Genomic DNA, 18,582 nt, shown 5'->3' with positions numbered 1-18,582 from the left:
CTATCTCTCTCTCTCTTTCTGTCATCTTCTATCTATTTGCCATCTACCTCCTTTAACTTTTCTTTGATGGAATATTGTATTTGATTCCTTTTTCATCTGGCAGCAAAATCTTATATGAGTCTAGGTATCTGGTATATTTTTGCCTTATCATTTCTAAATCTAAAGGGAACCCAGTTGCTACAAGTTGTACTTTGAAACTTCTCAGTGTAAAATATTTTCATCTTTTTTTTAATACATAATATAAATTCAGGCTTTCTTGCTTTTTAAAACCGAGTTATTAAGATAATTATCAGGGATTAGTAAGACAGATCACTTAGATGGCAAGGAGAAAAGCCTCAGTAGCCAGATGATTTCAGCTTGACAAGCTGTGGGGTATTATTAGTCGTGAAATGCAGGCCAGACTTGGCACTGCTAGTGTTTTGTGCAGTTACACAAATGCCTTTGCTAAAGGCATCAAGTCCAAACTGTTCATTTGCATAGATGTTCAGAGCATTAACTAGGAGCTAGGCATAGTAAATTGTATTTACATCCTACAAAAATGAATGTAATATTACTGAATTTAGTAGGTAAGTGCCTGTCTTATGGGCATAAATAAATATCAACTGACTAGAAGCAAACAGATGAGGAAGTTGTTTTTTTTTAACGTTAAAAAAGGGGGAAAGGAGTTGTTAAGCTTCAGAACCAGGCTCACTCTAACCATGCAGCACTCTAAAAGGAATAACATGTGGATGGGAGCTGCTACCATCAGACTTAAGGTCCAGGTTTCTTTGTAATTCAGAGGTGCCTTTATGCAATTCAGGGCAACAAAAACTCACGGTGAGTCGCTGTGAGACACACTTTGTAGACAATGGAAAAATGAAGATTGGTGATTCACTATCTTTGTTGTCAGCATGCTTGTAGCCTCATAAGGGAGGATGTGTCTGTGAATTAAAAATGCAGTGTAGTGTTGAATGCTGTGGCAAATACGAGCACAGGCACAGTTATTTTTGGTAAGACACCTGGTCCATTGGGAGCAGAAGGTAAACAAGGAAAGCTTTTCTCAAGGATATGAAGTTTGTTTTAGTTGAATTAAAAAATGTTTAGTAGATTAAAAATCAGCAAAACCTGGAGACAGAGTGTGGGTCGTGATGTAAAGGATGGAATGATGGCAATTCCCTGGTCTCTGGCAAAGTCGTCGTGGCCAAAAGTCATTCGCCCAAAAGGTGTCTTGGTTTGAATTAGAAAAAGATGCGTTTTCTTCCTGGCAGATGTAACCCCATGGCAGCGGCAACGGCATGTGTGCAGAGCCCAGGGTGGATTTCAGCTTCCACTTGCCCCTTGGCTGGTGTTCTTGTGCACTGAACAGTCTGAACAACTGTGTGGGCAGATGTGAGCAAATGGGTGGCCAATCATGTCATTAATGCATATGGGAGATGGGAGTAGAGCTGGGAGGCAATGAAGGGGAAACGATGAGCTCAGTGGTGAATATGTTGTATGATTTAAGGTCACTGTTTAGGTGGAAATATCAAGGAAGAAGTTGGATATATGGATTCTAAAGCATTGGGCCTACAGATGATTTCGTTGTATTAATTTTATATGTCAGTTATAGTTAAAATTATTCAAAGTGAATGACCTTTTGAGTTGTAACTCCAGTGGTACTCATGTATTACTAGCAGTTGGTTGTCCCAAATTGTTAACCTGCTGTATCAAAAAACTCATTCCAAATAATTTTTCAAAGAATGTCTACAATTTTTATTAATGTACTGAAGAAGATCATGAGTCATGATAAATAGGATTGGTAAAAATTTTCTTATTTTCTCTGTTCCAGGTTGCTGTGTTATCTCTGTGTGGCTAAGACCTCTTACCAAGAATACCTTTGCTTTGACACTTGTGGACAGTCAGGCCATGTGAGTACTGAAGCTGTACAGGCAGACTGTAGTGAATCTTAATTGGTTAGGACAGCTAAGTAAAAAGCTGGGAATTTTGTGATAGATAAGACCAAAAGAAATAATATCTATTTTCTTTGTGATATAAATTCTAGAAAGCTCATTTCTTTTCCCCACTCCTTTATTATTATACCAGAGGCTGTAAAATCAACAGTAAAATTTTTATGTCAGTTCATTTATCAGGGTACTTACTATAATCAGCTATGAGACATATAATTGAAAGTACTATTTGGGGTTTGTTTTTGTAATTTTAAAGGGCAAAACCCTACAACTTTCTCTGTGGCACTGTTATAGAGAAACCCTAAGGAGTGCTACAGTGGCAATGAAACAACCCAACAGGAAGAGGAAGCTGAGCCTGGATTCCAAAGAGCATTGGAATCAGGATGGATGCTTGGTAAGATGTTGATTCCTGGACCGTTTTTGTGCACGCACTGTGGGAATTCACAATGTAATCATATGGTTCATATAACCACAGTAGAGGTGTTTTTTCAGTCACCTAAAACTGGTTGCTTCTGTTTGAGTTTTACATATAGTGGTATAGAATATGTGTCATTAAAGTCTGGTACATTTTAAAAGGTAATCTCATTATAAAGGTGAAGGGAGACCCTTTCTTTTAGAAAGATGGGGGTTATTGTTTATTAATTACCAGTTAGGGTAGAGATTGTGCACTGTAAGGGGTTGTATTTGTCAGGGTTCTCCAGAGAAACAGAACCAATAGGAGTAGTTGATAGTCTGTCACAATCTCCGTCCCTGCTCAGTGATGGTGAATTATATGTATGTATGTATATATGTAGGGGAGAGAGAGGGATTTATTTTCAGGAATTGACTCGTGGTTGTGGGGACTGACATGTCTGAAATGTACACAGCAGGTTGGCAGGCCAAGACCAGAGAAGAGTAGGTGGTGCAGGCTCGCATCCAGAGGCATTTTGGAAGCAGAATTCGTCTCTCTTTCTTCTCAGGAGGTCTTCAAGTGTTAGGATGAGGCCCATCCACATTATGAAGGGTAATCTGCTTTATACAGAGTCTGTTGTGTAAATGTTAATCACGTCTAAAAAATACATCGCAGTGACATCTTGACAGTGTTACTGTATAATGTGCATGCCTCCAGTTACCTGTGCTGTTTCCTTATGACAGGTTTTTGTATTCCTATGAATTTCAGGGTGGGCAGGAGGGATCAAGAGATCTCCATAGTGACTGCTTTGGGGATGGTGGTGTGTTAGAGCATTCTCACTAACAACCTCATGGGCTTGCACCATCTATCTGGGCGTGGGTTTTGGGGTCTGAATGTGGGTTGTGGTTATGTGTTTACACATTAGAGTTGGTGAAATGACACAATGTCATACACTCTTTGGTTTGATGCCAGGTGGGGTGTGTTTTGATGAATTCCAGTATTAAATGAAGCATCATGTGTTGATCTGGTCTATGACTGATGTTAAGATGTTAAATATAAGTCTGTGTTAAGCTCCAGAACTCTTTCTTCAGGATCCGCCTCACTGGGAGGTGTGGTGGTTAAAGTGGGGCTGAGGTCCAGTTCCCCCTGAGGTCCAGATTGGTTTTATCTCATAGACCAGTTCATGAGAGTTGAGTGCTCTAAATATATCCCAGAGAACTTGCTGTCTGAGAGGTTGCTTGGACCAGACTTGGGAAGGCCTGCATTTATCTTAACTTACGTGAGGGTGCCATTCTTAGCATTTCTGGTTTTCTGTGTCTGCCCTCTGAGGAGACTGAGTACTTGATGTGTTCAAAGTTGTCCTTGGATAATGATTCACTGGCTTTGGTCTCCGAGCCAGTAGCATTGGCACTGCCTGGAGGTCTGTGATGTGAATTCTTGAGCCCCACTCCCAGCCTACTAAATCAGACACTCTGGGCATGGGGCTCAGTGTTCGCTATTTCACCAAGGCCCTCAGGTGACTCTGACACATACTCATGTTTGAGAACCAGTGTCCTGGGGAAACAGACTTATCTTACATTCTAACAGTACTATAGTTAACCAGTATTGGTTGCTGTGTATTTCATAAAGTTTTTATTTTAATATTTGAGACCACTTCTATTCAGACATATTTCTTTCCTTTTCTCATATCATTCCCCTTTAGACTGTTAACATTATTACCACTTGAGTTATCTTGCCCTACAACATGAGTATTTAACCTTCTATCTTTTCTGTATTGTCACAAATCCCAGTTTTCTCTTAAAGCACAGCTTGATTTCTAATGTAATGTTGATGCTTTTACCAGTATTTCCATCCCACTTTGGGATTTTTCCCTTTTTTGAAGTGCTTTTTCCCTTTTTCAGAAGTGCTTAATGCTGTTTTAGTGTAGAGTCTTGTATAGCTAGATTTCCAAAAATATCTTTTGAATGATGTTCCTGATGTTTAATGGCATCTCCATGCAAATGGGATTCTTTGATCAATGGTAAGAAAATGATATTTCAAAGGGCCATATTACTAATTTGAGTTTTGAGGTGTTTGGAACATAAAATTATTGAAAGGATGTTCACATGGAGTAATTGAAAAGATATGCATTTAGAATGAATTCTGTACTGGATATCTTGGAGGTACAGGTCTTGTCATTGTTTTCAATTGTGCATAGTATTACATTCTGTGAATGTACCGTAATTTATTAAATAGTGCCCTATTATAAACATTTAGTTGACTATGTCTTAATATATTTTTACATTTGATTCATAGATAAAGCTTACCAGTAGAGTTGTTATACTAAGGAGTATGTGCATTTAAAATTTTGGTAAGCCTTTCATATCATACCTGAAAGGAAAGGAGCGACACACAGCAGCAATTCACCGGAGAATTCTGCTTTATTAGGGAAAGGTGCTGGGTTATATAGAAAGGGGCATGAGCTGATTGAGGTGTCACTTCTACCGGGCTGGTGGCTATTGGCTAGGTGCTGGGAGTGAGAGGGGGGAGAGAGGTGATTGGTATTCAGGTGGCGCCGTCGGGAACCGAGGACCCTGAAGAGAAGCCGGAAGTTCGCCATCCTACTGGTGGGGGCCCTTCATTCCCCCCTTTCTCCTCTATGGGGTTGTGGACATTGTTTTTCTCTCTGACTTCTTCCTGCTGAACGGGGGGCAGAGAAGGGAGTGAGGGCTTGAGGATTGGGGGAAAAGAGTTGATAGGACTCCCCACAGTAAGGACGAGTAGATGTGGACTTCTTCAGGTTGGAAATCAATGAAGGTTCCCTGTAACCATAGGTCGAGGACTTGTTGATTCTAATGGTGGTGCCACTGGGATACAGGTGCCAGAAGCCAGGCATCTGCGGCCATTGTTTCTAGGAACAATTTCTAGCGGAGAGAGGGGTCCATCTCAGCGTGTGGTGAGGAGGTTACATGAGGGTGAGGGATCTTCTGTGGCCAGAAGCTGATAGTTCCTGAGTAAAAGCTGGTTGAAAGTTTGATTAGAGATTTTTCCGACTTGGGATTTGATGAACTTTATTATACAGGGTAAGAAGAGACAGGCGAGAAGAATGATTATTATGGGGCCTGCAATGGGCCAGAGCCAGGTGAGGAAGGGGTTTGTTAGTATTGACGAGAATAGGTTGGAATTGGAAGCAGAGTGGAGACTAGAGGCAAGGTCGGTGAGTTTGGTAATGTCAGTTTCTACAATGCCAGATTCGTTGATGTAATAGCAGCGCTCTTCCCGGAGGAAGACACAGGTGCCGCCCTTCTCGGCTGTAAGCAGATCTAAGGCCCGCCAGTTTTGAAGGGTGACCTTAGCTAGCGAAGTGACCTGTCTTTGGAGAGAGGCCAGGGAATCGGCAGAGGATGTCAGGGCTCCCTCAAGTTTGGCGTTGAGATCTCTAACTGCCTATAGAGAGTGACCCAAGGCTCCTCCCGAAAACCCTGCCCCAATGGCTGAGGTGGTCAAAGAGATACCGACTATGATGGGAAGGAAAGCAGCCCTTTTTGTGCACGAGGGCAAGGGAGGTTGGAGCTCAAGAAATTCTGCCCTGCTGTAAAGTGTAAGCTGTGGGATTAGGGTGATGAGAATGCAGGGTATATCAGAGTTGGGAGGCAATGAGTTGAAAAGACAGCCATTACACCAAAAGAAGTGTCCCGGTTGAGTGAAAGTCTTAGAGCCAGAGGTAGGGGTGTAGATAGAGAGGCAGTGAAGTGTGCTGGAGTGGGGTGGAGCTGGGCCTACACAGTGGTGGATGGTGAGATTATCTGCATATTCTGGTTCCCATAGGGGTATGTCTGCCAGGGGGCAGAGGGGTTGTCCTTCTGCATGGAAGGAGTAGTTGGAAATATTAGGGGGCACAGTGGCCAGCAATGGGCGCTGTAGTGATGTGCACAAGAAACAATTGGCAGTGTTGAGGGTGTGGTTGAGAAAGATGGTGGTGTCTTGAATAAGCTGTAACCAAGAGTAGGAGGAATAAGAAGATGAGGAAGTGCGTCAAGAGTTTGGATAATGACTTTTTCAGATGTCCGATATCTGATGCAACTTGAGAGATCTGGGAGTGAGAGGGAACATACTCTTGAGAGATATGAAGGGTACCGTGGGGGGTCGAGGACCCCCCATAGTAAACTGAGGCTGTGACCCCGGCAGCCCATCGAGAGTCCCAGGGATTTGGATTGATAAGGAGAATGAGCTGTTGGGATATTTCATGAAATGGCTGGAGGAGTAATACTGTGGGTACCGGGAGTTACTCACGTAGTGAATGGCGCAAGACCAGTAGGGACATCCCCCGTAGGTGTCTTGCCATCGCCTGCAATAGGCTTGTCTTTGGTCATAGAGGAAGCAGAGGTAGGGAGAATAAGGGTAGCTGCTAGTGAACACTTCAGCGGAGGGAGAAAAGTGGAGGTACAAAGGCTCAGAGAAGCCTTTCAGCGGGCAGTCTGATGTGGCAATAAGGGCAGTAACTTTTGTTTGATGCTGTGTGTAAGTCTGTCTTACTTTGAATCACCATACAAAGGAGGCTGGGGTGGCAGGGAAGACAATAGGAATGAGGAGAAAAAGCAAGAGAGTGGTAAAGGAGGAAAAAGTCATGATTCGGGTATGGATGGCAAAGGGGGTGAACAGGATTTTGGAGGAAAGAGGACAGTAAGGTCAGGAGTCTGGAGGGAGGGAGAGTCTGTAAACTTTTGTAGGTTAAGAGATCTTTTAGGTGATGTGTGGACAGAATGGTAAGGGGCGCCCTGAATGTTTATGAGCTTCCTTCGGCAAGAGCTGCCCAGCGGCTAATGCCCATAGGCAGGGGGCCCATCCCCGAACTGTGGGGTCTAATTGCTTGGAGAGATAAGCTACTGGGGCAAAGGATGGGTCATAATATTGGCCTAGGACTCCTAGAGCTTGACTGGACCTCTCATGAATGTATAATGAGAAGCGTTTCAACAAATCAGGGAGATGGAGACCTGGAGCTTCTACAAGGGCTTGACAGAGCCTAATGAAGGAGTGTCAGGGTGAGGATGATAATGGTTCTTTAGGGGAGCCCTTGCTGAAGTCATATAGGGGTCTTGCCAACAGGGAGAAGTTAGGGATCCACGCTCTAAAATACCCAGCCAGGCCTAGAAAGGAAAGGATTTCTGTCTTGGTTTTGGAAACTGGCAGGTCAGAGAGGAGTCATTTTCTGTCTAAGGTAATGGACTTTCTTTGTTGAGACAGAATGAATCCAAGGTAAGTGACAGAAGGGGAAGAGATTTGAGCTTTGACGAGGGATACCCGGTAACCTCTGGAAGCTAGAAGGTTAAGTAGAGAGGCAGTGTCAAGTTGAGACTGTTCCCACGAGGGACTGCAGAGTAGAAGATCGTCTACGTATTGTAATAAGGTGGACTCGGAGTGATCATGATGAAACTGTTTGAAGTCCTGAGCTAGGACTTGTCCAAAAATATGGGGACTATCTCAGAAGCCTTGTGGCAAAACTGTCCAAGTGAGTTGTTCAGAATGTCTTGTGTATGGGTCCGTCCAGGTGAAGGCGAAGAAATCTTTGGAGGAGGGGTCCAGAGGGATAGAAAAAAATGTGTCCTTGAGATCTAGGACTGAGAAGTGGGAGGCTGAGGCAGGGATCTGCGATAAAAGGGTGTATGGATTTGGAACTAAGGGATGGATAGGGACAACGGCCATGTTAATGAGGCAAAGGTCTTGGACAAGGCGGAAAGATCTGTTGGGTTTTTTTTAACAGCTAATATGCTGATATTAAATGGGGAATGAGTGGGTCTGAGGTAATTTTTGTTTAAGAGATCTTGAGTGATGGGTTGGAGGCCTATGAGGGCTGAAGTGGTTAGGTGGTATTGGACCTGACAGATATACTGAGAGGAGTCACATAATTTGATAGAGGAAGGACATAGAGCTATGGAGGGGCTTGTAATGTCCCAAACTTTGGGATTTACATGGTGTATGAGGGCGAAACTGGAGCTTTCATTGGGTAGAGGGAGGTCGTCAGCTATGAGGGCCATCAGAAAGGGAGTACTGGGGGCTGTGGGAGTGGATATAGTTATGGAAACGTGGAGGAGAGAAAGGATGTCCCATCCTAGTAAAGGGATGGGACACTGAGGCATAACCAGGAAGGAGTGGGAGAAAGGTATGGGATTGTCTTGGATTGTGCATAAAGGAGGGGGTGGTTTTTAACGGGAAAATCTGTTTACCTCCTACCCCGACTATAGGAGTAACGGCAGGTGTGGTAGGGCCCTGGTATTCTTGCAAGACTGAGCAGGTGGCTCTTGTATCTAGGAAGAAGGAGATGGGGCGACTGTCTCCTATTAATGTAATACTGGGCTCCTGTTTGGTGATGGAAATGGTCGGGCGAGAAGCCCCCGGGCCCCGTCAATCTTCTTCTGCCAGCCCCACTACGGCGGGCTTAGGATGGGGGTTGTTTGTCCAGCCTTCCCTTCTGGTTGCTGGGCAATCAGACCCCCAGTGGCCCTTTTTGTGGCATCTGGGGCATGGGGTGGTAGGAGATCTGGGGGAGGGGCACACCCTTGACCAATGTCGTTCTTGTCCGCACTTGAAACAAGCTCCTGGGGGGCGCTTGTTTGTAGAAGGGCGCCCAGGTTGTGGTTTTATCAGCTGGGCCAACATTTGGAAATTGGCTTGATCAGCCTTTTGTTTACGGCGTTCTTTCTCCTCCTCCCAGTTATGGAAGACTTTAAAGGCCACTGTTAGGATCTCATTCTGTGGGGTAGCGGGGCCCTGTTCTAACTTTTTGAGTTTAGCTTTAATGTCGGGGTAGCTTTGAGTTAGGAAGTATGTCATAAGGACATGTCTTCCATCAGGAGTTTCTGGGTCAAGGCTGGTATACTGTAATAGGGCTTGAGTGAGTCTGTCTAAGCTACATCCCGGAGCGGGGGGCGATAATTTTGGGAGGCCCTCAGGACCGAGTCTGAGGGGAACTGAAGGGTTCTGGCTCAGTCTGTGGGGGAGTGACGCGGTCCAGCTGTGCCTAGTTGAGCAGGTCTTGAAGTGCGGAAGGGGGACGAAGAAAATAAGCAAAGATAGAAAGAACTGGGAGGGCTGACGCTCCCACGCGTTGCCAGTCAGTACCCCAGCTGCTTGCCTCTGCCGCTCCAGTTGGGCTTGAACTCATGACTCTGAGGTTAAGAGTCCCATGCTCTACCAACTGAGCTACAGCAGGGCTCCAGTTAGCTGCTTATGGAATGCGTAAACAGAATGTTTTTTGTTCTCCATTCCTGCCACATCGGCAAGTGGGGGAAGGGCATAGCTAGAAGCAGGGGCGGTGTTTCTACACATCTTCAAGGTCTCCCTATTTTCAGAGCGAGGAGTCTTGGCTCATCTTCGAGGACAAGATATGTTTTTGTGGACAGATAACTTCCAAGTACTGCACCGGTTGTTCTCAAGCTTGTGCTTTCCTATGCTGCGTTCAGACATGGGGGAAGGTGCTTTCCCATTCTGCCTACAAACATGTGATAAGACAAAGGCGGTCCTCAACAGGGGAGAAACAGGTGATGAGGGCAATGATGGAGGAGGCCCCTGGGACTTAGTTAAAGGGGGGCTGAAAGGCTCAGGCTTAATCCACGGGGGACGAAGGCGGAGGAGGTGAGATGGGGGAGGAGATGGTGGGGGAGGAAGGGAGAAGGGCTGTTGTAGGAGAAGAAGGGGAAGGGAGTGAACGGGAAGCTTCTGCAGGGGTGGCAGCTTGCAGGCTAGGAGAACTTGGGGGGGGGCGGGGGGAGGAGGAGGCTGAAAGCTTCCATATAGGGAATCTCCTTCCATTTTTTCAGGTGCTGGCAGTAGTTAAAGAGATTGGGAGTGATGTTGGGATCAAGAGTTCCCCCTGCGGGCCATTGTTTGTTATTGTCTCGGGAGTATGTCGGCCAATCTTGGGAGCAGTATTTATGGAGAAGTTTTGGTTTTATATCAGGTGTCAGGGAGAGGGTGGCTAGATACTTGAGTAGGCATTCAAGAGGTGAACTTTCAGAGAGGGATGAGGAGGCTGCCATGGCTAAAGTTCAGAGAAGGAGACAAACAGGGGAAGACGAACGGACATCCTCGGACTGGAAGCAGACTGCAAGGAGACAAAGGGCGTCCCCGATGATCCTTGGTGGTCTGCAGAAACTCGTATACGAGTCGGAATTTCTTAGGAAGTGTGGGTTGTCACCCAGACTTCCCTAAGAAGGCAGAGTGCCGGAGTCGTGAGGTACCTAGTACTAGGAATTTTCGGCGGATGGAACGGATTTTGGCAGGCAGAACGGAAGGAGGAGGGGGGGAAAAGGGAGCGTTCTCATCCGCAAAGGAGTCACCTCATTAATGGCTGTTGGAGGAGGGGCCTGAGGGTCTGTCACAGCTGTAAAGGCCTGAGGTGGGGTTTATGGCTGTTGGAGGGGGGCGCCTGAGGGTCTGCAGCAGCTGTGGGCGGCAATTTATGGCTATTGGAGGGGGGCCTGAGGGTCTGCTGCAGCTGTGAAGGCCTGAGGTGGGGAGAGTTCCCTCCTCATCCCCGAGCATCAGGGCCTTGCCAGACGATGACGGTCAATGGCACTGCGATAGCTTGGGGAAGAGCGGCCCACTCCGGGGAAAAACTTACCTAAAGGCCAGAGGGGAGTGGTGAGTGTGGTGAGCCAGCGCCGGAAAAAGAGGACGAGGGCAAGCTGCTGCTGATGTTGGGCGAAGATGGGGCCCAGTTGGGGTGCCCCATCTCCCAGGTTTCGGCACCAATGAAAGGAAAGGAGCGACACACAGCAGCAATTCACTGGAGAATTCCGCTTTATTAGGGAAAGGTGCTGGGTTATATAGGAAGGGGCATAAGCTGATTGAGGTGTCACTTCTACGGGGCTGGTGGCTATTGGCTAGGTGCTGGGAGTGGGAGGGGGAAGAGAGGTGATTGGTCTTCAGGTGGCACCGTCGGGAACCGAGGACCTGGAAGAGAAGCCAGAAGTTCGCCATCCTACTGGTGGGGGCCCCTCAATACTCCCAAGAGGTCACTCAATTTCTACCCTTTTTAACAGCATCTGCAAGAGGGCCTCTTTTCCTTAGGTTTTATTGCTGTCTTATTATCTCTTTGTCTGCTGAAATCTCCCATGTGGATAAACTTCTGTTTAATGTGCTAGTCTCCATAGGGTTGCCACAGAGTTGAACAGAGGTGTTTCCCTGCTCATATTATGCTCCTAATATGTTACTCTTTTTCACAACATTCATTCCAAAGACAAGTGTAGTGTCTTTTGGATGCCATTTACTAGCCTTTCCCACCCACCTTTACAATTAAAAAAGTGTGGGAACAAGGTATTTGAGCAAACAACATTTTTCTCATGGATGTTATTTAATAGATGTTTAGTGTGTATGTGGCTATTCTGGGCATAAAACCCCCAAGCATATGTAGGCTGTAAAATTTCAAATTTCCTATATAAAAACGTAAGTTTCCCAGATAAAAATGGAAATTTTATTTGACTCTATAAAAATAAAATGTATTGTCTCTAATTGTATATATAAAATATCTGATCCTGACTAATGTAAATTCCCATTCTTCTTCTCCCACTGAACCTCTTACAATTTAAAAATGTATACCTAATTAGTGAATTATGAACTTTGAGAAACAGAAATATGAGGCAGTTATTCTCTAAAGGATCTTAGCATACTTGTGTAGAAGAGAATAAACTTACAAAGAGTGATGCAATACAATGAAATTGTTTTGCAAATTAGGGCTCTTAAGCACATTCAGCCTTCAGGGAAAGGTAGGACCATTAGGAGCTTATGTCTGTCCTTGAACAGTGAAGAGTATCTAAGATACCCATATTTAATGCTTTATTTAATTTATTTAATAAATACAAATATTTTCATATGCATATTTGGTGCTATTGTAACAAATGGCTGTTAAATCCAACCTGGTAAAATGCAGAATGAGAGAATACAACTTATTTGCATTTTAACACCTGGATGCTCTCTAGACAGCTAACCTTGAAAGACAAGATAGTTGAAGGGTCATAGCAGAGATCTTCTGGGCCAAGGAGGCAGCATGAGCAGAGGTATGGGGTTGGAAGCAATAAGGCATATATGGTATATGATGAGATTGTAATGACCTGTCTGATTGAGCAGATGTTGCTATTGGCAGTTTTGTAGAATTAGCAGGGGGGTCAGGATATTTGGATTTTAGTCTTTGGCTCTAGTGATAATTATCTCTTTGATCAGGGACAAGCCCTTCACCAGATTGGGGCTCATGTTCTTTGTCTGTAGGATAAGAGTGTTAGATTAGAAGGTCTTTAATGGTCTTTCCATTTCAATAAGTTTAAGATTTGGCACGTAATGAGACAGTAAGATGACTGAGGTGGATGTCAGTGGCCAGACTTAGCAGGTCTTGATGTCGGAACAGAGAAAGTTGTACTTGATTCTGTGGTCACTGAGCTTGATATAGTGGCAGGGGTTCCACGTTTGACTTCAACTTGGGCAAAGGGTAATGAAATCTTTTTTGGATTATTTTTAAATAGATATTGAGACAATGTTTAGGGTGGGATTACTTTAGTTTCTTATTTTTCACTAGTACTTAACTTTTTATCATTTTGTTGGCCCACACAGGACTGATACCAGTTTGCCATGGCCAATAGAATTCACTTATATCTGGAGGAACCACAGAAGGGTGATGTTTATAAAGTCTTTAGTTTTTTTCTCATTGTTTTTGCATAAGCCTTAGCAAATATGTTTTAAAATATACCTGGGATTTTGTTTTTATTTAGGTATAGTTAGGCTAGCAGATGAAGAGACAACTGGTGTTGAAGAGACAGTTTGTTACTTCGGAGCAGGATCATCGCACCATGCAGGATCATATGGGTCTGTTGGAGTCTGTCAGGAGTCAGAAGAAGTGAAGGGAAAAGGTAGACAAAAGCCTTCATTTTATTATTTACAGGAAGGAATGGGTAAGACAGGACAGGCAAGATAAGCAGGTTTAGGATTGTCTAGTTGGAATAATTTCAGTGGTCTGGGGTGTGAGGATTGTCTTGACCTGTGATGTGCCCGGCCCTGGGGTTATTTAGTGCACGCAGGATGATAGTGTCCCAGGCTGGGGCATGTGAAGGACCTGGTAAAAAGAAGCGGGTGGGTTATGAACTCAGGGCTAATTGGCTTGTGCAACAAAGGCATGATTACAGGTAAACTGTTGGCTATCTCTAGGAATCAGCTCACCCTGAGAGGGACCATCCCTGTCCACAAGCCCTCTGTAGCCCCAGTGGGAAGTGGTGTTCCCAGCCCAGGGCTATACCTGGCATAATTGGCAGGAACAGTAAACCTGAAATCTGCCTTTGTGGCTGGGATATTTGGGTAGGCTCCCCTAGAGATGGTGGGGAGCCACCCAGGAACCCCACTGTGGATGGGGGAGTTTCACCTGGGAGCCCCCTATCAGGGGTGAGGCATCAACCATTAGAGCTCAAGTGGGAAAACACGTTCCCAGCCCGGGGTGAATAAACTAGTGAAACTGGTGAAGCCAAAAAAAGTCTAGGGAAAGGATAAAGTGGGAGGAAACCATTTGCTGCTCACAGGAAGCCTGGCTCCTTTCACACCCCAACCGCTGCTCTCCCACACCCATCTCTCTTCCATCCACTGTGCGCCTGCCTCTCCCCTTGCCCCTTGGAGGAGCTCCCCAGGCACAGCCCCAATGACTCACAGGTGCCAGACCGGTGACAACCGAGGGGAGGAGAGGGGAACTTCCCTGCACCCCTTGTAAACACATCCTGATAAGGAAATGGACTAAGGCTAGGTGAGAGATCCTGGAAGTATTGCAGTTTTACCCACAAGGGTGGGCATTCACCTAGAGATTCCCCAGTGGGGATTCAGTCTGGGATAAAGCGCCTCCTAGATGAGTGGGCCCCCCCGGAATTGGGGAAGGGGTGAAGACACAGGAAGCTGTGGAATTAGCCCTCCATGAAATTAGTGACTGCTTAGGGGGCCTGAGTGGCCACAGGGCACAGGAATTGTGGGATGGCTGTTTCTCACCGCACTGGAAAGAGTTACTGAGGAGAGAGATGCACTTCAGCATTGCTGGGATAAGCTGGGAGATGAGTTGTGGGATGCTCTGAAAAAGGAAAGGAAGCTATTAAGAACCGGGGTCATGCTGCTGAGAGACATGCTAGTAATGAGGGAGGAGGCAGCAGGAAAATCCGAGCTGCAAGAGGCTGTGGGATAGGGGAAGGGAGGAGTGGTGCCTTCAGCCCTGGAGATGGTAAAAGAGAGATCAGGGGAGGAGCAGCTGGCGAGGGGGAGGGGGAGGAGCTGAGGGCAGAACTGTTGCTGAGGCCATGCCCAAGGCTCCAGCTCCTCCCCTGTTAAAGGCCTACCAGTTTGTAATTAAGAAAATAAAAATGCAACAACCATGGGGTCCTCAGTGGGAGGAGTAGCCCCCTCCCCAGGTTGTGGAGCACTCCATGCTTGGTCCCTATGTCCTGGATGAGCTGGTAGATTTGAGCATCCAGTTTCCACAGAAGCCCTCTGAACCTCTGGTACATGGCTTTGCGTCTTTGGGACTTAGGGATAGAGAGTACTTTTCTGTCTGGGTCAGAAATGGATAAACTCCCTGATAACTCATCCCTCCCTCCAGCGGTGGTTGGAAAATTACTGTCTCACCCTAGGGAATCATGCACTTCTGGACTGGCTGACAGCAGGCCTCGGGCAACCCATGAGTGAGGCTACTCATACCTCAGCATATCTGGGGGAGGTTGAAACAATAAAAGCACTGAAGAAAGTATGGGCTAGGACTGAAAGGAGAGGTTCAAAGGGCCCTGTGAAGATCTGGAGGACCCAGATGTGGGTTGAATTGATAAAGGCCAGGGTAGTGAAAGAAAATCTTGATGGGCAGGCAGCCCAATAGAATCTTGTTAGATCTGTGGTACCAATTAAAGCCAGAGGAGTGGTTTCAGCAGCTTAAGTCCAAGATACGGAAACCAGAGATAAAGCCCATGTCTGGCTTATGTGCCTACAGGACATCCTGGGGGAAGTTCTCAACACCGCCTGAGCCCTCAGCCCCACAGGAGGGCTATTGGGTGTTCTGATTTGACTGAGTTGCGGGGCCAAGGTCCCCACCTGGGGGATGTGGTGTGGACTGGAGGCCACTTGTAGAATTAGCAATTCATTGATCCCTCATGATTGTATAATGTTTCCTGGTGCTGGTTGAAGGGTCCCCACCAGTAAGATGGCAAACTTCCGGCTTCTCTTCGGGGTCCTCAGTTCCCGCCGGCGCCACCTGAAGCCCAATCACCTCTCGCCCCCCTCCCAATCCCAGCACCTAGCCAACAGCCACCAGCCCCGTAGAAGTGACACCTCAATCAATTCATGCCCCTTCCTATATAACCCAGCACCTTTCCCTAATAAAGCAGAACTCTCCGGTGAATTGCTGCTATGTGTCGCTCCTTTCCTTTCACTGGTGGACACAGGAGCTGAACGTTCTCTGATTTATGGCAACACTGTGTGTTTTCCTGGGCCCCTGTTATGATAGATGGCTAAGGGGATAAGGCAGAAAGAGTGAAGAAAGCCCCAATCCCACTGGGAATAGGGCATTTACCTCCAGAGGAGTATACTGTGTACATTTCTTTCATCCCTGAATATATTTTGGGAGTCAATATCCTATAGGACCTGTGGTTATAGACCACTGCAGGTGAGTTCAGACTGAGGGTACATGTGGTAAAGGCAGTTCTGAGGGGACATGCTAAGCACCCACCTGTAGCTCTGCCTGTATCTCAGTGGGTGACAAATACTAAGCAGTACAAATTGTCTGGAGGACACAAGGAAATTGGAGAAACTCTATAGAATTGGAGAAGATGGGCATCATGAAGTCCACTCATAGTCCTTTTAATTCCCCAGTGTGGCCAGTGAAAAAGTTGAATGCTCCTTGCATATGACCGTGGATTACTGGGAATTGAATAAAGTTACACCCACTTTGCATGCTGCTGTCCTCTCTATAGCAGCTCTTATGGACACCCTCAGTCCTTCACTAGGGACGTATCATTATGTTGTCTATTTATCTAATGCTTTCTTCTCTGACATAGCACAGGGAAGTCAGAAAGAGTTTACCTTCATGTGGGAAGGCCAGCAGTTGACATTCACTGTCGTTCCACAGTAATACCTCCAAAGTCCCACCTTTTGTCATGGACTTGTAAGCCAGGACTTGGTCACATAGAAGAAACTGCAAATAGTGTGACTGTATCACTACATTGATGATATTATGTTCACGTCTGATTCTCTTGTACATTTAGAAGGGACAGTTCCTAGACTGTTGAAATATCTGCAGAAGAAAGGATGGGCTGTGAATAGCACCAAGGTTCACGGACCTGGTTTATCAGTAAAGTTCTTGGGGGTTGTCTGATCAGGTAAAATTAAAATTATTCCTGAAGCAGTCATAGACAAGGTCCAGGCTTTCCCTACCCCTACCAGTATTACAAGAGTTTTTGGGTCTTTTGGGCTACTGGAGAGTGTTTATCTTGCACTTGGCACAAATTCTGAGGCCTTTATGCTGGTTGGAATGAAAGGGTATCAAGTGGGACTTCGATGAAACATGTCAGCTGCTTCTACTGCTGCCAAGTGGGCAGTCAAGGCTGTACAGGCCTTGAGTGTAATAGAGTCATCAAAGCCCTGTGAGCTTGATGTTCATGTAACCAAAATGGTTATTGATGGGGCCTCTGGCAGCGGCTTGAATGGACCCAATATTTTACATTCTGATTGCAACTGTGGAAAGGAGCAGAGGTCTGGTACACCTTGAAAGAGAGACAACTGGCTGCTATATACCATGCCCTGCTGGCTACGGATCCCAGCACTGGAACAGCTCCTACTGAGGTAATAACTACTAATCCCATTGCTGGGTGGGTACGAGACTGGACCCAAAGGCCCCAGAGTGGTGTGGGACAGATGCCTACACTGGCCAAATGGAGGCACATATTTACGTCAATATAGTGGCCTCTCCACTAGCCCCTAAAGTGCAGAACTCCAACGCTTATAGGGGCCAGTGACCTATACCAGTGGAAAGCAGGAAGAACTTACTTTGGAGCTATTGTAGCTGAGAGTCCTTATCAGGAGGGAAAAGCCCCTATACCTGAAGATGCTTGGTATACAGACAGCTCCAGTTGTGGGCAGCCCCTGAAGTGGAGGGTTGTGGCTTTTCCATCCTAAGACTGAGACAATACGGATAGACGATGGAGAGTTGCGGGCAGTATGGCTCATGATCACCCAGAAGCCCTCCCTATAGTTGTCTACATGGACAGCTGGGCCATCTATAGGGGCTTGACCCTGTGGCTACCAACATGGTACCATGCCAACTGGATGGTTGGTCACTGGCCCCTTTGGAAGCAAAAATTGTGGAAAGAATGATGGGCCTCTAGTCAGGCTCAGACTGTTATTGTATATTATTTGACTGGCCATTTGCCTTTGGCATTCCCAGGGAATGATGAAGCAGACACTTTGGCCCAGGTGTGCTGGCTAGAAGAAAAGCCTGCTTCTGATGTTGCCCAGTGGTTACATCAATGTTTGTTGCATGCAGGGCAAAAGACTATGTGGGTTGTAGGCCAGTGGAGTTTGCCATTGACCTTTGAAGAAGTCAGCAGAGCCTGGCAAGAGTGCCCAGCCCTGCAGCAACATGGGACAGTAGCAAAAGGGCTGATACCCCTTGTCAGATGGCAGATAGACTGTATATGGCCTCTGCTCATATCAGAAGGATATTTATATGCTATGACTTGTGTGGGCACAGCTACTGGCCTGTTGGTTGGTGTTCCTGGATGTTGTGCAGATCAGCAAATCACCAAAAGAAAAGTCCAGAGCATTTCCTTGCAGGCTATGGCTGGCCACAAGTCATTGAGAGCGACCAAGGCACCCACTTTACCGGACATATGTTACAAGAAAGAGTGCAGCAATTAGGAATAAAGTGGAAGTTTCATGTACCATGTAACCCTACTGGAGCAGGCATGAAAGAGAGGTACAATGGTTTGTTGAAATCTGGCCTGAAGTCAGACACCAGTAGTCTGTGGGGCTGGTCGGTCTGCTTATAGGCAGTGCTATGGCGTTTGAATGAGAAGCTGCGGAAGGGGGCATTGAGCCCTGTAGACATGCTAGTACACACTGCTGCCCCTCCTGTACAACTGCATGTGCAAACCAAAGAGGAGTTATTGAAACCAGTATATGGCCAGTGGAACAACATCCTTCTACCAGCTCCAACTGCCCTAAAACCTGGAGACTCTGTTGCGGGCTGTGGCTGTGTACATTCTGACACATGGACCAGCAATGGCTGCC

General features: G+C 46.2%; 1 protein-coding gene across 1 annotated transcript in view; it reads left to right on the top strand.

Moving 5' to 3' along the window:
• L3MBTL4 (L3MBTL histone methyl-lysine binding protein 4) overlaps positions 1 to 18,582 on the top strand; it is a 120,352-nt gene that overhangs the window by 80,224 nt on the left and 21,546 nt on the right. The window contains exons 6-7 of the mRNA XM_073213285.1: positions 1,808 to 1,886; positions 2,220 to 2,319. Coding sequence (XP_073069386.1) covers positions 1,808 to 1,886; positions 2,220 to 2,319 — 179 coding nt within the window. The remainder of the gene's footprint in view (positions 1 to 1,807; positions 1,887 to 2,219; positions 2,320 to 18,582) is intronic.

Source organism: Manis javanica, chromosome 9, assembly GCF_040802235.1.
Source record: "Manis javanica isolate MJ-LG chromosome 9, MJ_LKY, whole genome shotgun sequence".
NCBI lineage: Eukaryota > Metazoa > Chordata > Mammalia > Pholidota > Manidae > Manis > Manis javanica.
This window is presented reverse-complemented; position numbering and strand designations above follow the sequence as displayed.